Source organism: Poromitra crassiceps (assembly GCF_964638095.1).
Source record: "Poromitra crassiceps genome assembly, chromosome: 13".
In the NCBI taxonomy this organism is placed as follows: Eukaryota; Metazoa; Chordata; class Actinopteri; order Beryciformes; family Melamphaidae; genus Poromitra; species Poromitra crassiceps.
The window spans coordinates 48,950,295-48,970,553 of record NC_139644.1 but is presented as its reverse complement, the minus strand read 5'-3'; the positions used below and the strand labels follow the sequence as shown (position 1 = coordinate 48,970,553).

The following is a 20,259-nucleotide window of genomic DNA, read 5'->3' as shown; positions in this document are numbered from 1 at the left end:
CCACTCCACTGTCCGAAACCCCTCAGAGACCCACTGCTCTTCTATACTGGCTGGCACATCTTGATGTCATCGCAAGTTCTTAGAACCTGTGGGTTCTAAGCCTTGGTATTTCGGTCCGATAAACTTTTTACCAGACCAATCAACTTCTATCTAGGATCGGTAGTACCGCCACCATCCCACCATCCCTCCATCCCTCCACTAAATCTCCCCGGAGAGACTCACCGCTCTTCCAGTCGGGGTGGCACATCTTGAGGTCACGGCAGGTTCTGGCGGGGTTCTTGCGGGTGCCGTCGGGGCTGAGGATCTGCTCAAGCTGCTGGCTCAGGCTCTTCAGGGTGCCGTCCACCTCCAGGTCGCGGTCACGGAGAACGTTGGCGTCGTCGGCACGGAACATGCGGAAGGGATCGGGGGCCTTCTCTTGGGGCTGGGCGAGGAAGCCCATGTCGAATCCACCGCCGGGGGCACCGGGGGCTCCAGGGGGTCCAGGGGGTCCAGGAGCTCCCTGGGAGAGGAGGAAGTTAAATGCAAAAGTGTACAAGTGAGATGAAGAAACCTCAAAGGAAACATCTCAAAGACAGAACCAACAACATGCAACGCAAAGTGTAGATGGATGGATGGATGGATGGATCAGTTAGTTGGACTTACAGAAGGTCCCATCTCTCCAGAGCGTCCACGAGGTCCAGGAGGTCCGGTGGGTCCGGGCAGGCCGCTCATTCCATCCTTACCGGCAGATCCAGCAGATCCAGCAGGCCCCTGCAGACCACATAGAGGTCAGCTTCAAAGTATCTGAAAGATCTAAATCTAAATCTGCATCTACCATGACGACAGACTACAAATGTGAGCATGGAAATCCAAAACATGAAAATCTGCTCCAGGCACTGGGACTGCATCAGGACTGTATGGTGTGTTTACGTACTCTAGGTCCAGCGGGTCCAGCAGTACCAGCGGGTCCTTGCTCTCCAGAAGATCCCTATAGGTCACACACAAAGAAAGATGTTAAGAGGTTGACCGTGTGTGTGTTATGTGTGTGTGTGTGTGTGTGTGTGTGTGTGTGTGTGTATGTGTGTGTGTGTGTGTGTGTGTGTGTGTGTGTGTGTGTGTGTGTGTATGTGTGTGTGTGTGTGTGTGTGGATTAACATACGGAAGGCCCAGGTGCTCCCTGCATGCCAGTGAATCCTCTGTGTCCCTTCATGCCTCTCTCTCCAGCCTCTCCGCTCTCTCCCTTGTCTCCACGAGCTCCAGAAACTCCCTGTTAGGAGGTAGAGGAGGAAGAGAAGAAGGAAGAGAAACTGTTAGTCCAGAGATTTCCCAGCCGTTGTCAGGATTGGATGTGTTTTAAGTTTTGGACAAATTAAATAGTTTATTTGAAATACTAAGTAGGAAGAACATTTTAATTCACCATTTGACATGTCTACAAATCTAGAGGACCCAATTTGTAAAAGTGTTTCTCATGTAGTCAACCAAGTACTTCAGCTGCTACTATTCTTCAAAAAGTGTCATAATTTATTTGCTCATGCAGTACTCTTGTAAGAACAGTAGGTGTCACTATTTTCAAATGATGTAACATTTGAAAAAGCATTTCTTGTGTTTCCCTTGGTTTGTTGTAGTATGTGCGGTATGTGCAGAGGAGGTTTGGTGTTACTTACCCCGGGGCCACGGGCTCCAGCAGGGCCGGCAGGGCCAGCGGGGCCAGCAGGTCCCTGAAACACACAGCAAGCAACTCAACTACTTTCCCCCAAAACAGCTCTCAGGTGTGAATGTGGACAAACGTCTAAACAGCTCTCAGGTGTGAATGTGGACAAACATCTAAACAGCTCTCAGGTGTGAATGTGGACAAACGTCTAAACAGCTCTCAGGTGTGAATGTGGACAAACTCAACGTCTAAACAGCTCTCAGGTGTGAATGTGGACAAACGTCTAAACAGCTCTCAGGTGTGAATGTGGACAAACTCAATGTCTAAACAGCTCTCAGGTGTGAATGTGGACAAACATCTAAACAGCTCTCAGGTGTGAATGTGGACAAACGTCTAAACAGCTCTCAGGTGTGAATGTGGACAAACGTCTAAACAGCTCTCAGGTGTGAATGTGGACAAACGTCTAAACAGCTCTCAGGTGTGAATGTGGACAAACTCAATGTCTAAATGTCTGATTGTGATCTAATCTCATGCATTGGGCCTAATTGATTAAAAAAAGTTTTAGTAGATGAGTTGCTGAGAGTCTGTCATCGACTTTAACTGAACTGCATCAACATGACATCAATCAAATGTGACCGTTTCATCAAGAGACTATGGCGGTTCTCATCCAGGTGGCTTTGTTACTCACAGCCTCTCCACGGTCACCAGACTTTCCAGCGGGTCCGACGGGTCCAGGGGCGCCAGGGGGTCCGGGGGCACCGGAAGCTCCAGCAACACCACTCTCACCACGGTCTCCCTGAAACACAGCCACACATTCACCAGTTTAATACCACGGTCTCCCTGAAACACAGCCACACATTCACCAGTTTAATACCAGACCTCTTTGGTGAACTGAAATGAAAGTGCCGACACATCAGCAAGGCTGGTAGTAACTAATTACATTTACTTATGATACTGAGTAGCTTTTTTTGTGTACTTGTACTTTAAATGGGACAATTCTGAATCCATTTGCAGTGCTAGCCAGCAAAGAAGAGAAATCTGTCTTTGCGCACTCAATTTGTAATTTCTCATTTTTCCAATTAAAATAATTTTAAAAAGTTTAAAATCTGTCCTCTCTACCTTTTAGAATTACATAGGAAAGATCAAATCTAAAACAAAATAAAAATCTAAAATAGTCTTTTCTAAAAAAGAAAACTCATTATACTCTCGAGAACATTAATTTTAAATGAGCTACTGTTTACTTTTACTGAGTTTTACACCAGAATTTTGGCATCTACTTGAGTAAAAATAACAGTACTGAGGACAGGACATCCCAGCACATCAGATATATATTTTCTTGCAACATCTCACGAAACTTCACTGGTTCACAGTTTTTGGTCTAAACAAACGTAGAAATATAGGATTTAGTGAAGGATGCTTTCATTAACTAATGGACATTTCTCCACCTTTTTGGTAGCAGATCGGTGACATCATAACACTTTTGTCACCGATCTGCTGTTGTTGATGCTGAGTTTCTCTCTCTACATAAACCAGCAATCAGTTCCTGTTGTATTCTAAATGTGTGATTGGCTGGTGAAGTGATAGCAGCTGGTAAGTCTGAGGCCATGGGTTGGTCACTCACTTTGGCTCCAGCAGGTCCATCGCGACCAGCGGCTCCCTCGTTACCAGCGGCTCCCTGAAACACACAGACACACATGGGGTTAACCAGGACACATACAGTGCTACAGCCTTTTCTAACACTGTGAACAGGCAAACAGACAGATTCCGTGCAGAGGTGCACTTGTTTCCTCTCACCTCGCGTCCAGTCTCTCCGGGAGCTCCACCCAGTCCAGAAGGTCCCATGGGTCCGGGAGGTCCGCGCTCTCCAGCGGGGCCACCAGATCCCTGCTTTCCAAGCTCTCCCTGCGGGAGAAACACAGACACACCGTGAGCGTTCATGTCTTTCAATAACTTTCACTCATGGGATGCACTTGTTGGTCCTGGTTCTAGTGGGGTAAAGATAGTCTGGGATAGGTGTTCCTACTTGGCTCGTCCTGCAGAGGGCGGCAGAGGACTTGTGTTGTTATATGATTGGATAGGAGTCTTATGAGGTTTATATACAGAAGCAGGTACAGACAGAGGTGGAACATAACTCAGTACATGTCCTCAGGTTTTGTACTTCAGTCCAGTTTTGAGGTTGTGGGATTTCAGAGAGAAATCTTTTGATTGTTGATTGACTTTTGAATGTGGGACTTCACTAGTAAAACCACAGACACAGAGATTCAGTTAGAGTGGACTGAACCGGACCAGATCAGATCTGTTTGGCCTTGTGTTTTTGTGAACGTGTGCTGTGGTGAAATGGTGCCTTCAGGGTCTCCTCTGTCAGTGGAACTTACAGAAACTCCAGTCAGGCCGGGGAAACCTCTCTCTCCTCTCTGTCCAGGCAGACCGACAATACCACGTGATCCAGCAATACCCTGGGGTCCTGGGATACCAGAGGATCCCTACATGAGAGAGAGAGAGATCAAGATGTAGCTGAGACAAGGTCAAGCATTTGCTATCATTCTCTGGTGGCAAGTCATTGGTTCTATTGTGTGTGTCTCTGTGTGTGTTGTGTTACTTACAGGAGAACCCTCTCCTCCGGGGTTACCCTTCTCTCCCTGGGCTCCTGGGGGTCCGGAAGCTCCTACCTCACCGGGGCGTCCGGCGGGTCCGGTCTCTCCGCGGTTTCCTTTCTGTCCCTCTTTACCGGCAGGGCCAGAGGGGCCAGGGGGGCCAGAGTTACCCTGTGGGGAAGGAGGGGAGATCTTATTACCTTTTCTGTATAAGTCCTATGTTCTGCAATCAATATAAACAAAACTAAAGGCGATTTAAGCGTCGCTCCACATGCAAGCATCAGCTATGTGACGATGGCATTCATCACATCAATCTATCATTTCCGTTACTGTTTTAGCTCCGATGGAGACCCTCTACTACTCTTTTAGCTGAATGATGGAAGTGCTGATGACATCACAGGGAGTACTTACAGAGGGGCCGGGAGGTCCGACTCTGCCGGCAGCACCGGGGAAGCCAGTAGCACCCTGGCAGGCAGAGGGTTAAAGTCAGTGCAGGTCAATCAAAACAGAGAGGTGACACAAATAATAAACCTGAATAAAAAGCAGAGAAGAAGAAGAAGTGAGGCGGGGACTCACAGGAGGTCCGGCGGGGCCGCGGGCTCCCTTAGAACCAGTGTTTCCAACGGGACCCTGATTGGACACAGCAGAGCGTTAATCAATACCTCAGAACCAATAGGAGGCCATCTACTCTGCTGTCTATTAACTACATTACTGACAATTTGCTATCAGGTGTAATATAAATACATTTTAATTCCATTAAGTCCTCAATGCAAATGTAAGAGTGGTGCGTGTGCGTGTGCCAACCTGAGGTCCTGGGGCGCCAGTGGGTCCAGCAGGTCCGGGAAGTCCACCGTCTCCCTTAGCACCGTTATCTCCTGACTCTCCCTTAGCACCAGGTGCACCATCAGTACCCTGAAGGAGGGAAAGAGAGAGAGACAGACATGGTCTTTACCAGAGCGAGAGACAGAGAGAGAGACACGCTGGAACAAAAAGACTGACAGGAACCGAAGACGAAGAAGTGACTTACAGGAGGTCCAGCGAATCCAGCAGGTCCTGGGGGTCCAGACTCTCCACGCTCGCCCTGAAGAACAGGGAGAGAGGTGCTCACATATTCACATGAACATTAACAGAGAGAGAGACGAGACAGACAGAGGTGTTCAGACAGACAGGTACTAACAGGTCCTCCGCGGGCTCCAGCGGGTCCGCCAGCTCCAATGGCGCCAGCCTCTCCCTTGTCTCCTTGGGGTCCACCGGGGCCGGGGGGTCCGATGGGTCCGGTCATACCTCGTGCGCCATCCTTACCTGGAGCTCCATCTGTTCCCTTGCCTCCTTGGTCACCCTGGGTTGGGGAGGAGGGGGCAGTTAGTGTGATTATTAAGATTCTTAGTGGTGTTTTATCAGTAACCTTACATCAAGTCCTCTATACTGGTTGTGCGTGGTGGTACTGGGTTATACTGGGAGGACGGGTTAATCTGTTGCAGTCATACATAGTAGCATCAAGGTGATACTGGGAAGATTCTGCAGGTGGTGCTACTCACTGGTTTATATCAGTAATATTAAGTTGTATCGCATCCTGTGTAGCCTATTGGTTGTACTGGTTATAGTGGTCATACTGGTTGTACTGGTCATACTGGTTATACTGGTCATACTGGAGTGGCGACTCACTCTGTCTCCCTTAAGTCCTGGCAGTCCAGCAGCGCCGCGCTCTCCGGGCATTCCCTGCAGTCCAGGAGGACCCTGAGCACCAGAAGCACCAGGGGCACCAGCATCTCCCTGTAGGGTGAGAGGGGCGTTGAGTTTCAGTAGAAGCAGCAAAACAACATCTCTACACTCATTTATTCTTGGTTCCATCAGCCTCTGTGGGGCCGTACTTTAGCTTGAGCTTCTGAAGGTTTGTTGACCAAAACGTCAAACAAATGAATCTACAAAATAAATCTACTGGGAGAAGTCTACAAGCAGTGTGTGGACTCTACTTCTTGTTTTATTGATTACTGATTGTTTGTCCTGCACCTGTTCATCAAGTGGATGTGCGTACTTTACTTTGTAGCCGTACCTTAGCACCATCGTTACCACCAGATCCAGGTGATCCACGAGCACCGGCGGGTCCAACGGGGCCGGGGGCACCTCGCTCACCGGGGAAACCTCTGTCACCCTGAAGGGAGGAGGGAGGAGGGGGAGGAGGGAGGAGGGGGGCAGAAGTGTTTGGTAAGCAGAGGTCTTAAGATGACTCATCATTCTAGGCTTTCAGGTCATGCAGCCACCTGTGGCAGCCATGTTGGAGGTCCTCAGCGTGGACATCTGATTGTGTTTCTGTCTGTGGCTGAACTGATCATTTCATCACTGATCCATCTGATTGACTTAATCAGTGTTTAGATAATGTCAGCTTGTTAGCTAGCTAACCATAGCATCTGCTCAGCTAACCATCACTGTCTTGTTGACACATCTGATTAGCACACTAGCTAATGTAGCTAGTAGCACTAGCAGCTAGTGTTAGCATGTTGACATTAACATCAATGTATTTGCTGGCTAATTAGATAGCTAATGGTTTGATGAGGTGAACTGAGCTGACTCTTCTCAAGCTCCAACTCAATATTTTGGAGTACAGACTAGTGCTAAAGACAGACCGTTGACTGTCTCACAGAGTAAGCTACAGTTGGAAACAAATCCACCTTATCACACTATTCACGTTGACTGAGTACATTACTGAATGGATCTACAGCCACACCACAACAGCTGCTCTCTTTTGCCAGCTGCTTGATACACATTTACACGTTCTTCACTAACACAGTTCTTCAGTGTTCCTCCATCATAGAGACTCAGTGCTGCCATGCCATTCTGAAACTCCATGCCTGGCTCCATCCACAACCTCATGACCCCATGCCCCAACCCAACCACCTCTGAGTCCCATCATGACCCCATGCCCCAACCCAGCCACCTCTGAGTCCCAGATAATGGCCTGGGCTTTCGGTCCAAAATAGTGCAGATCTTTCAAACTATTCAAAATATTGGGTTGTCGGAAACAACGAGGCAGTACCGACTCAGCTGGGAGGTCGATGTAATGACATTGGAGCTCTGTAGCTCAGAAGCTCTGCTGGAAATAACTGACTACAGAGCTGATCTACTGGCATTTATGGTTCTATACAATTACAATCAATTACTACTCTGACGACGATGACGATGATGAAGAGCTACTTACTCTATTTCCAGAAGGTCCAGGGGCTCCAGCCTCACCAGACAGACCCTAAAGAGAGAGAGAGACAGAGAGAGAGAGAGAGAGAGACAGACAGAGAGTGAGAGAGAAGAGTTGAGTCTTTCTACCAAATTCCCATCATCATCTGTACCAAGACACAAGGTCATCTTTCTGTCAGATCTAATTGAATTGGGTGAAGTTGTCTTATAGTTACATGTAATTCACCAGGAAGCCAAACGTGATTGGCCATGGAACTACAGCATTTAATCCTGGAACTATAGATTTGTGGAGTCCAAGCAGCACAGTACCTGCTCTCCAGGCTTGCCGCCCTCTCCGATGGCTCCCTGGGGTCCTGGAAGACCCTGGAATCCAGGAGATCCAGCGGGTCCCTGCTCTCCTCTCTCACCAGCGGGGCCCTGTGTGTGTGTGTGTGTGGGGGGGGGGGGGGCGGGGGGTGTATGGTTAATAATGGTGGCTGAACAGCAAGGCATTGTGGGAGTTTGTGGGTCTGTGTGTAGTTTTAGCAGAAACCAGAGGAATCAGACAGTGAGGTGTGTGTGTGTGTGTGTGTGTGTGTGTGTGTGTGTGTGTGTGTGTGTGTGTTACTCACAGCAGGTCCGGGGGCACCTTGAGCACCAAGATCACCGTCCTTACCGGGGGCACCCTATAGGGTGAAACAGATAGCAGGCTGTTAGAGACACCATGTGCCAGCCAGCTTCTATATTCTATATTGTCTACATCAATTCTATACTTTTTATTTGATCTTCTCTATAAGCTGCTAATGTGGTCTCAATGTGGTCTTAATGTGGTCTTAATGTGGTCTCAGACAAGACAGTAAAACAGAATAGACAACTTACAAGAGCTCCAGTGGGTCCCATCACTCCTCTCTCGCCAGGCTTTCCACCCTCACCCTACACACAGACAGGCAGACACACAGACAGACACACAGACAGGCAGACAGGCAGGCAGAGAGACAGACAGACAGGCAGACAGACAGACACACAGACAGACAGACAGACAGGCAGACAGACAGTAGTTTAGTTTAGCTGGTCAAACATTTAATCAATATGAGATTATGACATGACTCTATGAATCACTTCTGTGACGCTTTCAGCACTGATCAAAGTTATTATATAGCAGTTGAGATGCTCTACTCACGGCGGCTCCCTTGGGTCCGGGGAATCCCATGACTCCGGGCTGGCCTCTGGCTCCGACAGCGCCAGGGGGTCCGGGGCGGCCATCTTGTCCAGCGGGTCCCTGAGGAGGGAGGAGGGTTAGAGTTTCTGTAAAGTCCACACACACACACTGAATCAAGCTGACTCCATTAGACACAGATGAGCGTTACCGATTGGTGGATTCTGATATGAAATGTGCAGTTACGGTTTGGCTTCACTTGCACCATTTTGCATCCCTCATAGGATTAACGCACGCATAGCATTACTGCACGGTGGCGCAGCTGTATCGCTGTCGCCTCACAGCTAGAAGGTCCTGGGTTGGACTCCCGCCTGGGACGCTGTGGGTGTCTTCCCCCCCCCATCCCCATGTCTTCGGTGCCTAATGCCCAGGTGGGCTATCTCGTCAAAAAGGGTCTTCGTGTGGAGTTTGCATGTTCTCCCCATGCTCCCCTGGGGTTCCTCCATACAACATGTTCTCCCCATGCTCCCCTGGGGTTCCTCCATACAACATCGGTATGGACCACCACAACAACAAAAAACATGCAGAAGATTGTCACCTGACCAGCGACGACAAAGAACTGAAGTTGGTTCATTTCGTTTAGTCTATGTGTAATTGTCAAAAGGTAATGTCAAACTTTTAGCCTACAGCTGACAGTCAAACAGGAGTGTCAAACATTAATATGCCAAAAACTATGCATCGCTCGCTTATTGTGAGTGAGAGCAGAAGTAGCTGAAGGGTTTGATGTATATATGTATTTAGTATAGATGGGAATAGATTAATTTTTTTAATCTAGATTAATCTAGATTAATCCTGGTCATTAATCTAGATTAAAATGGGTCATTTGAAGTCTGTCGAAGCCATTCAAAATATGTGTGTGCAACATAAATAATGACTAGAAGTAAGTCCTTGTGAACAGGTTTCTGTTTATTCAATTCAACTTGAATAGCCAGTAGGCATTTAAAGGTAAGAAACCAGCAGGTTACACACATGGTTTGTCTTCATCTGGACAAAGTTCTATCCTGAACTACCTGGAATGAACACCAGAGGGTATAAGAACAACCCACATTTCTGGGATCAATAATATTAAACTGGCATTAAACTGTCAGTAGCTGTGTTTCCATTACAGTTTTTCGCAAAATAATTGCGATATTTCTACAACTTCGACAATGTACAATTGCGACTTGTAGGCGTTTCCATTGAAGTTGAGTTTGGTCTGATGCGCGCACACCTGAACGCAATTCCCCATTACCAGCAGCTGCCACAGTGATTACGCACGGGGATCTGCCCATATCCCATCCCCTGCATGCTCAAATCTAACCAATGGTCAATGCAAATCACAACATGAAGTTACAACGCATATAAACGAGCCTGATTATCAATTCAAAAGAAAATGAGTCGCAAAATGTTGCTGGCTGCGGTGAATGCGAGCGCGACAGACAGAGGAAAAAAGGTAGCCTATACAACTGGTCCGATTTAGACATTTCAGAATGTTGTGTAGGCTATTATAACATTGCACCTGAAACGTGTGTAATGTATTACTCACAGTCACTGTATTCACTTCACTGAATACTGAATACTGAAGTGACTTCAGTCAGGAGCACCGCACCGGTGTGTGCTTTTCATCCACTCATCTCGCCGCTCAAATGCGCGCTCACAGGCAGCCTGCTGTCACCATGGACCGATTTCTGCCATTAAACATGATCTATTTACCCCTTTTACACAACACTCGTCTTTCTGCTAGGTAGCGTTGCTTCAAAGTTCCGCTGCTTTTCCAAAGGAGAAGACGGGTCACATGACGTGCAAATGCGGAAAATCTGTTTCCATTACACTTTTGCGATAAACTGCTATATCGACACGTCTGAAAAACCACCTCATGAGAGCGGCAGACATAAATGTTCCATTCTAAAGTGATAATCATCATGGCCTGCTCAATATAAGTGGACCCTGCTACCAGACAACTTTGAGAATAGATTAACGGCGATAATTTTTTTATCGCGCATTAAGAGTCTCGCGTTAACGCAGCCGTTAACGGCGTTAACGATCCCATCTATAGTATTTAGTGTTAAAGCTGGTTGAACTGTCCCAGTTTGAAAAGTGCTGATTTAGTAAAGTCTGGTAGAATGAATTGTGACATCAGGCTCTCTAGGCTGGCTCATCGGCTTATTGTGACATCAGGCTCTCTAGGCTGGCTCATCGGCTTATTGTGACATCAGGCTCTCTAGGCTGGCTCATCGGCTTATTGTGACATCAGGCACTCTAGGCTGGCTCATCGGCTTATTGTGACATCAGGCACTCTAGGCTGGCTCATCGGCTTATTGTGACATCAGGCACTCTAGGCTGGCTCATAGTTTGGTGGATTTGGTGGATGTGGAATTTACCAGAACACCTTTACTGATTAGTAAATAATTGTCTAATAATATTTTCTGATGTGCATTTAAAATAAATAAGAAAAATGGAAGGGGCGTTTGGTGGGAGGGCCTCTCAGCCTCGGCCCGCTCCTGTGCTTTTGTTGACATCTACTATATGCTTCCTTTAAAGGGAGGCTTGTAATTGTATCATTACAATGTCAGTCATTATGTCAGTCATTATGCCTTTACCTTGTCTTCATGTTTTCCTGCACCGAGAGCTCTACAGTTCGTTCCAGCACTTTCGTGTCCAGAATCACATGTTACGCATCATTCTGAATCACACGTTACGCATCATTCTGGACATTGTGGATGCAGAAGTGAACAGATGTTGCCCGAGGACGGCTGTTATTGTTTCACACCAACACGGGGAGAACATGCAAACCACACAGAAAGGATCTGGGACGGACTGGGGTTCAAACTCAGGACCTTCTTGCTGTAAGGCAACAGTGCTAACCACTGAGCCACCGCGCCATCCTACGTGTTAAAGTTGAAGTTAACACAATTGGAGAATGTAAAAGAATGACTATTTGGATCATCTTTCACTGTTATCTCGCTGCCTATCATACAGACAGTCATGGAATTCTGGACAAAGTCATGGAGGGGGCGTGGCCCTAATGTGGACTAAATGAGGGGTTGTTGATATGGGGCATGTGGAGAGTGACTGCATTAAGACGTCACATGGCATCACATGGTGTGTGTCTGAGAGCAGTGAGGAGAGCTGCACTTACAGAGGGTCCCATCTTGCCATCGGGGCCGGGGCTGCCAGGGCTACCAGTCATACCCTGCAGGGCACAGAGGGCAGAGGTCAGAGAGAGGTCAGGAAGTGGCTTACTGAACAGATAGAGAGAGGCAGAGAGAGAGAGAGAGAGAGAGAGCTGAGTCTCACCTTGGAGCCGGGCATACCAGGCTCACCGTTGCGGCCGGGCTCACCAGTTGAACCCTTGGCTCCCACAACTCCGGCGCCACCACGCTCACCAGGGGCACCCTGTGATGGAGGGAGAGAGAGACAGACAGAGAGAGAGAGAGATTGATTATTTGGATGATGATTGATGATGCCTGGAGGTGAAGTGGATGACTGTGTGTGTGTGTGTGTGTGTGTGTGTGTGTGTGTGTGTGTGTGTGTGTGTGTGTGTGTGTGTGTATGTGTGTATGTGTTTGTGTGTGTGTGTGCGCGTGAGCGTTTGTGCATGCGTGTGTGTGGCTCACCTTAGGTCCAGCAGCACCGTCAGCACCAGGGAAACCACGACCACCAGGAGCACCCTGCAGAACGAATCAAACACACCCTGCTCAGCACACTGTGTCCTACCGCTGCCATGACAACCAGCCAAACAAACTCACCCTACTCATCATTACATGAGTGTCCTCCAGAGGCACAACTTGTATTTCTATACTAATTTAATTTGCAGCTGTGTATCAATTAACCATATTTAACCATATAATACGCACAATGTGTGCAGTAGTGTGTATGTATGTACCCGTTCACCGGAAGCTCCACGGGCTCCTCCAGCACCAGGCTCTCCTCTGGCTCCTCGCTTGCCTTCCTCACCAGCAGATCCTGGAGGTCCCTGAACTCCTGGGGCACCCTGAGGAGACACACATACTCATTTAATATATATTTATTTGATATATATTTATATAGAGAGAGCTAAAAACCAGACACGACTGTGTGAGTTTAGTCTGCTGTTTAAATTGCTTGGTTTAAATTAAATCAATCTCAACTTACAGCCTCGCCCTTAGCACCAGACTCTCCCTTGGCTCCTGTGGCTCCAACCTCACCCTGAGGGAAACAAACAACAACAAATAAACAAACAAAACAGTCATCAACCACAAATAGGCTAGAATGATAAACAAACAAACAAAACAGTCAGTCCTGGCAGTAGAGTCCACAAGTAACACGTTACATTTAGTCCTTACTGGAATACATTTTGTGTATTTGTCTTTTTACTTTCCATAATTTAACTTTTACTTTTGTTTTGACTGAAATATTTGACTTAGCTATGTTCATTACTGAGAACCTGTTAGCATGTTCAGCTAACTGACTGACATTAAACAGTCTAACCTGTTAGCCTGGTGAGCTAACTGACTGACATTAAACAGTCTAACCTGTTAGCCTGGTGAGCTAACTGACTGACATTAAACAGTCTAACCTGTTAGCCTGGTGAGCTAACTGACTGACATTAAACAGTCTAACCTGTTAGCCTGGTGAGCTAACTGACTGACATTAAACAGTCTAACCTGTTAGCCTGGTGAGCTAACTGACTGACATTAAACAGTCTAACCTGTTAGCCTGGTGAGCTAACTGACTGACATTAAACAGTCTAACCTGTTAGCCTGGTGAGCTAACTGACTGACATTAAACAGTCTAACCTGTTAGCCTGGTGAGCTAACTGACTGACATTAAACAGTCTAACCTGTTAGCCTGGTGAGCTAACTGACTGACTAGGACAGTGGTCCTCCACCTGGGGGTCGGGTCACTCTCCCATACCAATGAATGCATTATAATGCTATATCCATCGGTGGTGGATGAGTTGAGTTCCCTCCCCCTCCCTCCCCTGATATGTGAAGCGCTTTGAGTGTCTAGAAAGGCGCTGTATAAATCCAATCAATTATTATTATTCTTATTATATAAACTATTAACTATATTTAAACTGTATAAAAAAAGTGTTGGTGAGTCAGTGAAATCAGTCTGTAAATGTGTGTGCACTGCCGTTGGGTTGGACAATGGCGGGAAGGGGGGTCAAGAACCCCAGGCTAAAGTTTTTTGGGGGTCGCAGCTCAAAAAGGATGAGAACCACTGGACTAGGACAAGCACCACATACCATAACCCCCCCGCATTTGGTATAACTCTGTGCAGTTTTTGTCAAAATCCATAGAAATGCATGGAAGCGCATGGGTGTGGACTGTCATGGGTGTGGACTGTCATGGGTGTTGGCTGTCATGGGTGTGGACTGTCATGGGTGTGGACTGTCATGGGTGTGGACTGTCGAGCTACTTTTCTCATCATTTCTCCCTGAAAACACATTGGAGATTTTTTTTTGTATAATTGATTTGAACTTGAGCCTATCTGGCCCATAAGTAAAACATCTTTTTTGAACATGTGACCAACCATGCAGTGTTTATAGTTTTGTGAAAAATTATAAAATGAGTAACCCCTTTGTGACTAATGTCAGAAATATACCACAGTACTAAGAAAAACCTGGGCTGTAGCCTCATACTTGACTGATTTGAAACATCAGCTAAGTGCTGTAAAGGAACTGTGGACATCAACAGGCTTGCCAGAAGCTTGTCCAGCTAACTGCATGGGAACATCAGCCTGCATGTCATCTCTTCAGTGCAGTGAGGCAACACATTTTAAATCAGATAAGTTAATGTTACTTTTTGATTTTCCTCAAGTAAATTGACTTCCAGTGAGTTTCTACTGGAGCTGGAAGCAGAGTAGATGGAACGATCTGATGGTTTCCTACAGATCACTCTGTAACCTTTGATTATTATACGATCATAACCTCCGTTACCTCTTGGCTATGCACGTGTTTTTAACTGATCATGTATGACTGATTTATTTAACAGGAACAGACAGTGCATATATTAACATGTGAACTTTTCAAACCAAATGTAAAAATGACAGATTTAGCCAACTGTCACTGTCCTAGGCCAGGTTGATGTGACAGTATAACCTACTAAAAGATAAGATATAGATAGAGATAGAGATATCCATGAAAACTCTACACAGACAGACAGACAGAGACAGACAGACAGACAGACAGACAGACAGACAGAGACAGACAGACAGACAGACAGAGACAGACAGACAGACAGACAGACAGAGACAGACAGACAGACAGACAGACAGACAGACAGACAGACAGAGACAGACAGACAGACAGACAGACAGACAGAGACAGACAGACAGAGACAGACAGACAGACAGACAGACAGAGACAGACAGACAGACAGACAGACAGACAGACAGACAGACAGACAGACAGACAGACAGACAGATATCACTCACAGTGTTTCCCTTGGGACCGGGGGCTCCACCAGCACCCTGACCTCCAGGGGGTCCACGGGGTCCAGGGAAGCCGGGAGCTCCAGCGATACCAGCGGCTCCCTGCAGGGGGAAGCAGACACCACAACACCACCATCACACTCTGTAACTCTGACATACAGGCTGTCACTGCTGCCAGCCAGGCAAGAGGCTAGACAGCACACAACCCCAAAGTACAATCAGTGTGAGTGATGGTAGTCACTCACAGGGGCTCCCTTAGCTCCGGTGTTGCCATCAGCTCCGTTGTTACCCTAAAATTGGAGGAGAGGAGAGAGGAGAGATCAGTTCAAGTTTTAATGAACAAATCAGAAGTCTTCAAGTCAGTTCTGAACTTTTGTCTTTCTTGAACGTCCCTCTTGTACAACTTGTTCTCTGTCACTATTTGAGCAGTTTATCTTAAAAAGATAATCAAATATTTCCATTTTGGGAAAACAAAACTAAAATGAAAAGTATTCAAACTAAATGATCTGAAGTTCATGGTTTAGTATTTATACAGAGTGTCTGTTGAGTGTGTCAAACTCTTCAGACGGTTGCTTTATCTGGAAAACACAGAGCAAAGCGACGACAAAGATCAGAGGATTTGCCCCTCAATACTTACAGAAGGTCCGGCGGCGCCAGCAGGTCCGGGGTTACCGGCCTCACCACGGGCTCCAGCGGGGCCCTCACCACCACGAGCACCCTGGGGTCCGCCGTCACCCTGCGGGAGAGGAGGCAGACATGGGTCAGTGATGGGTGAAGGTTGTGGAAGAAGATGATGAGTAAAAGCATCAAAGTGTTTTGTCAGGAGAATGAGTAGAAAACGGAAAGCTCTATTTCTGACACTTGAACAGGCAGAAATCTTTCACCCGCGTGAGATCCTACATCTGAAAATTTGATAATTATCCCAAGTAGACTGGCAGAAAAAAGTAACATAAGATCAACGCTGTTAGCATCATCGCTAATCTGCCCAACACCCCAAAAAACTTTTACTGCTGTACTTCTGCCCCCTGGTGGAGGAAGACAAGAGAAGAGGGAGAAGAAGAGAGGGGATGGAAAGAAAACAAAAGATAAAATGAAAAAAGAAGAGACGCAGAATGTGAAGAAGGTGAGAAAAGAATACAAGAAGAGGGTGTTGATGCTTTAGCGTTAGATCTGATGTTGGTGTGGTCGGTCGTACCTTGGCTCCGGGGCCACCAGGGAATCCAGGAGGTCCAGCGGGGCCGGTGGGTCCCTGAGGAGAAACACCAACAAAGAAGTCAGAGGAGGCGATATAGCATCTTTACATAGCTAACACACTTTCTATCCAGCTGCATGTAATAAGCCAACAATGACTACTCTTTTAAGTCTGATCAAAGATACTATACACAAGAGAGATGCTCTACTCCTAGTTTAGGTCTGATCAAAGATATTGTACACAAAATAGATGCTCTACTACTCTTTTAGGTTTGATCAAAGATAGAAAATGGAGATGCTCTTTTAGCTCTGATCGAAGATATTATACACCTCGGAGATGCTCTACTACTCTTTTAGCTCCGATCAAAGATAATATACACATCGGAGATGTTCTACTACTCATAGCGCCAATCAAAGAGGGATGCTCTACTACACTTTTAGGACTGATCAAAGATATTATGCACATCAGAGACACTCTACTACTCTTTTAATTCTGATAAAAGATATTATAAACAATGGAGCTGCTCTACTATTTTAGCTCAGATCAAAGATATTACACATTACAACTGCAGCCACACTACTCTCTAAAACCCAGCGGAGTCAGTCAGCACCTAAATCAGTGCTCTTGAAGAACCGCTGCTTGCACCCAAAAGAACGCTTCATCTAGACAGGGTTCCTACACATTTTCAGTTAAAAAATTTGAAACCTTTTCCAGACCTTGATTTTTTTTAAGATTTTGTCTGCGTTTAATCTGATTTACCTAGATAGCCACCTTGCCCCTGATATAGGTCATATCACTGTATAGATGAAGATTGTTCTTCACAGCCAGGAATATCAGAAAATGTGAGATGATTGGCAGGGTTCTTACACATTTTCCATTTTAAAACTCCATATTTTGCACTGCAGACCCTATATTGTTGACTGGATGTGATTTTGGTGCAGAGCCTATATTGTTGACTGGATGTGATTTTGGTGCAGAGCCTATGTTCTTGACTAGATGTGATTTTGGTGAAGACCCTATGTTCTTCACTGAATGTGATTTTGGTGCATCATCCGCTGTGCTGAGAAGGTAATTGGATGCAACCTGCCCTCCCTCCAGGACCTGCATGCAGCCAGGACACTGAAGCGGTCTCACAAGATCATGGCTGACCCCTCTCACACCCTGGTCACAAACTCTTCAAAACACTCCCCCTCGGCAAGAGACTGAGGTCTGCCAAGACCAGAACCACTCGCCACAAGAACAGCTTCTTCCCAACCGCCATCAGCCTCACCAACAAGGCCCGAAAACCCATTCCACCAAGGACCTCACCAACATCTCCCACAAACCCCACTACCTCCTCCTGAACTCAGCTGACCCCCCCCACTGACTCATATCTAATTTAATGCCTGTTTAGTTGGACTGTAAATTCATGTAAATTCACTGCTTATTTAACGCCTATTTAACTCAGACTGTAAATTTCATGTAAATTCAATGTAAACTCATATTTAACTCGGACTGTAAATTAATGTAAATTCGCTGCCTATTTAATGCCTATTTAACTCAGACTGTAAATGTCATGTAAATTCAAGGCAAATTCATATTTACTATCCACAGAACACTCATGTTCATATTGTATATATATATTTGATTTGATTGCACTTGCAACATTGTGATTGTCTTTTAATTATCTTTCCTACTTCTTTATCTCTGTATATTGATGTGACCGCTATGCTGCATACAGACACTAAGACAAATTCCTCCTATGTAACTTGCATACTGTGGCAATAAAAGTGATTCTGGATGTGATTTTGGTGCAGGGTTTTTGATACAATGCATGCATGACAGCAGCTGGGTCATAAGAACATTCCTCCATCTGAACATTATTCTGACCATCAACACAAACTGTGGCTGAGTATCTGAGCTGAACCACAACATTTTACATACTTTTCTATTGGAATTTTTTCAAGTTCCCAAAATATTCCAGACCTGGAATGATCACATTCATTTTTAATACTTTCTCCAGACTTTCCACACCCACAGCCCCCCCCCCCCCCCCATTTCCCTCTGAAAAGAGCGATTCAGTGGAAGTCACAGATCCACAGGAGCATCCCTTAAAGAATCCCCACAGACCAGATGTTCTAAGAATCAGAGGTCCGCTTAGGGTTCAAACAGATCCAGTGAGCGCCTCGGGTACCTTAAAACAACATCGCCCTCGGACGTTCTGTGAAGGAGGGGTTCTTCAGGGAACCTGCAGGTTCCTCAAAGCGCAGCTGCATTTTACAGTGTAGAAGAAGAAGATGGAAGTGAACTTACAGGAGGTCCGGCAGCACCAGCAGCACCATCATTTCCACGAGCACCCTACAGGGAGAAAGGCGATCAGTCGATTGATCGATTGATAGGTTAATTGATTAATTGAATAGTTTGTGTATGTGTGTGTGGACTCACAGCAGCTCCAGGAGGTCCGGAACGGCCTCTCTCACCGGGCAGACCACGAGGTCCCTGAGAGAGAGAGAGAGAGAGATAGAGAGAGAGAGAGAGAGAGAGAGTTAGACAGTAAACTAGACAGCTACTGTTTCCATTGAAAATCCAAGATGGCGCCTGTGTGAGAATGCATGGTGTGCATTCAGACTGAGAAGATTTTATACATTTACTCACCATAGCACCAGGGGTTCCGTTTTCACCTGCAGCTCCAGTCTCTCCCTAACACACACGAACAGACACACACACACACACACACACACACACACACACACACACACACACACACACACACACACACACACACACACACACACACACACACACACACACACACACACACACACACACACACACACACATTTAGTAGCTGAACTGGCTTCCGATCAATATCACAGAGAGAGAGAGAAAGCGAGAGAGAGAGAGAGAGTTACCTTAGGTCCAGAAGGGCCGCCGTCTCCCTTAGCTCCATCCAGACCACTGAATCCCTACAGAGAGAGAGAGAGAGAGAGAGAGAGAGAGAGAGAGACATCCATGAAGTCGTGGTCTGATTGAAGAGAAGTTTAGTTAGTCGATGAAGTTGGTTGAAGAAGGGCGACGCCACGTTGCCTCCAACTCACTCTGTGTCCCTTGATGCCGGGAAGACCAGGGGTTCCTGGGAAACCACGAGCTCCCTGAGAGAGAGAGAGTGAGAGAGAGAGAGAGAGAGAGAGAGAGAGATGATTAACACAGCTGTTTCTCTCTCTGATGATATTCCGATGATCCGTGTTTTAAGCATGTTGCTGGTGTGTCACAACCATGTTTCCATGGCAACTCACCTGTGGGCCAGCAGGTCCGCGCTCACCACCACGACCGGGCTTGCCAGACTCACCCTGAGAGAGAGAGAGAGAGAGAGAGAGAGAGAGAGTAATTTAAATGCTTGAGCAACATATATGCAATGCTAATTGAATTGAATTGAGAGAGAGAGAGAGAGAGAGAGAGAGAGAGAGAGAGAGAGAGAGAGACAGAGAGAGATGTGGTGAATGATGGTGAATGGGAGCGGCTCAAGTTGACTTACATCCTCTCCGTTCTTCCCAGAGGGGCCGGCGGGTCCACGGGGACCCATGGGACCCTGCGCACAAACAACACACACACACACACACACACACACACACACACACACACACACACACACACACACACACACACACACACACACACACACAGGGTGAGACGGGTGACAGAGTGCGGGGTGTAAGGTGTGTGTGTGTTGGTGACCCAGGTACAGTTTGCCATGCGATTGAAGAAATCATGCAAAATGTATGCGTGTGTGTGTGTGTGTGTGTGTGTGTGTGTGTGTGTGTGTGTATGTGTGTGTGTTGTAACACTCACAGAAGCTCCAGCCTCTCCAGGCTCACCAGGGGGTCCAGTGAATCCCTGAGGTCCCTGTAGGGGGCGACACACACAAACACAGTTTACATCCATATGATACGATACAATACGATACTTTATTGTCAGATCGTCTGAACTGTTTCTTGCTTCACAGCAGCTCCATTCATGACATCACAAAACAGATGAACATTAAAGAGACATACATTCAACATGACATTCCAATCACAAAGGA

At 46.6% G+C, this 20,259-nt stretch overlaps 1 protein-coding gene across 1 annotated transcript in view; it reads right to left on the bottom strand.

The window, feature by feature from the left end:
• col1a1a (collagen, type I, alpha 1a) overlaps positions 1-20,259 on the bottom strand; it is a 42,873-nt gene that overhangs the window by 3,422 nt on the left and 19,192 nt on the right. The window contains exons 8-46 of the mRNA XM_083649635.1: positions 20,028-20,081; positions 19,714-19,767; positions 19,475-19,528; positions 19,277-19,330; positions 19,091-19,144; positions 18,834-18,878; positions 18,624-18,677; positions 18,492-18,536; positions 16,203-16,256; positions 15,645-15,743; positions 15,253-15,297; positions 15,011-15,109; positions 12,725-12,778; positions 12,477-12,584; positions 12,208-12,261; positions 11,888-11,986; positions 11,730-11,783; positions 8,576-8,674; positions 8,275-8,328; positions 8,028-8,081; positions 7,726-7,833; positions 7,424-7,468; positions 6,281-6,379; positions 5,893-6,000; positions 5,405-5,566; positions 5,255-5,308; positions 5,032-5,139; positions 4,804-4,857; positions 4,639-4,692; positions 4,237-4,398; positions 4,009-4,116; positions 3,428-3,535; positions 3,255-3,308; positions 2,322-2,429; positions 1,647-1,700; positions 1,142-1,249; positions 917-970; positions 646-753; positions 223-502 (exon numbers count right to left, since the gene is read on the bottom strand). Coding sequence (XP_083505761.1) covers positions 223-502; positions 646-753; positions 917-970; positions 1,142-1,249; positions 1,647-1,700; positions 2,322-2,429; positions 3,255-3,308; positions 3,428-3,535; positions 4,009-4,116; positions 4,237-4,398; positions 4,639-4,692; positions 4,804-4,857; positions 5,032-5,139; positions 5,255-5,308; positions 5,405-5,566; positions 5,893-6,000; positions 6,281-6,379; positions 7,424-7,468; positions 7,726-7,833; positions 8,028-8,081; positions 8,275-8,328; positions 8,576-8,674; positions 11,730-11,783; positions 11,888-11,986; positions 12,208-12,261; positions 12,477-12,584; positions 12,725-12,778; positions 15,011-15,109; positions 15,253-15,297; positions 15,645-15,743; positions 16,203-16,256; positions 18,492-18,536; positions 18,624-18,677; positions 18,834-18,878; positions 19,091-19,144; positions 19,277-19,330; positions 19,475-19,528; positions 19,714-19,767; positions 20,028-20,081 — 3,223 coding nt within the window. The remainder of the gene's footprint in view (positions 1-222; positions 503-645; positions 754-916; positions 971-1,141; positions 1,250-1,646; positions 1,701-2,321; positions 2,430-3,254; positions 3,309-3,427; positions 3,536-4,008; positions 4,117-4,236; positions 4,399-4,638; positions 4,693-4,803; positions 4,858-5,031; positions 5,140-5,254; positions 5,309-5,404; positions 5,567-5,892; positions 6,001-6,280; positions 6,380-7,423; positions 7,469-7,725; positions 7,834-8,027; positions 8,082-8,274; positions 8,329-8,575; positions 8,675-11,729; positions 11,784-11,887; positions 11,987-12,207; positions 12,262-12,476; positions 12,585-12,724; positions 12,779-15,010; positions 15,110-15,252; positions 15,298-15,644; positions 15,744-16,202; positions 16,257-18,491; positions 18,537-18,623; positions 18,678-18,833; positions 18,879-19,090; positions 19,145-19,276; positions 19,331-19,474; positions 19,529-19,713; positions 19,768-20,027; positions 20,082-20,259) is intronic.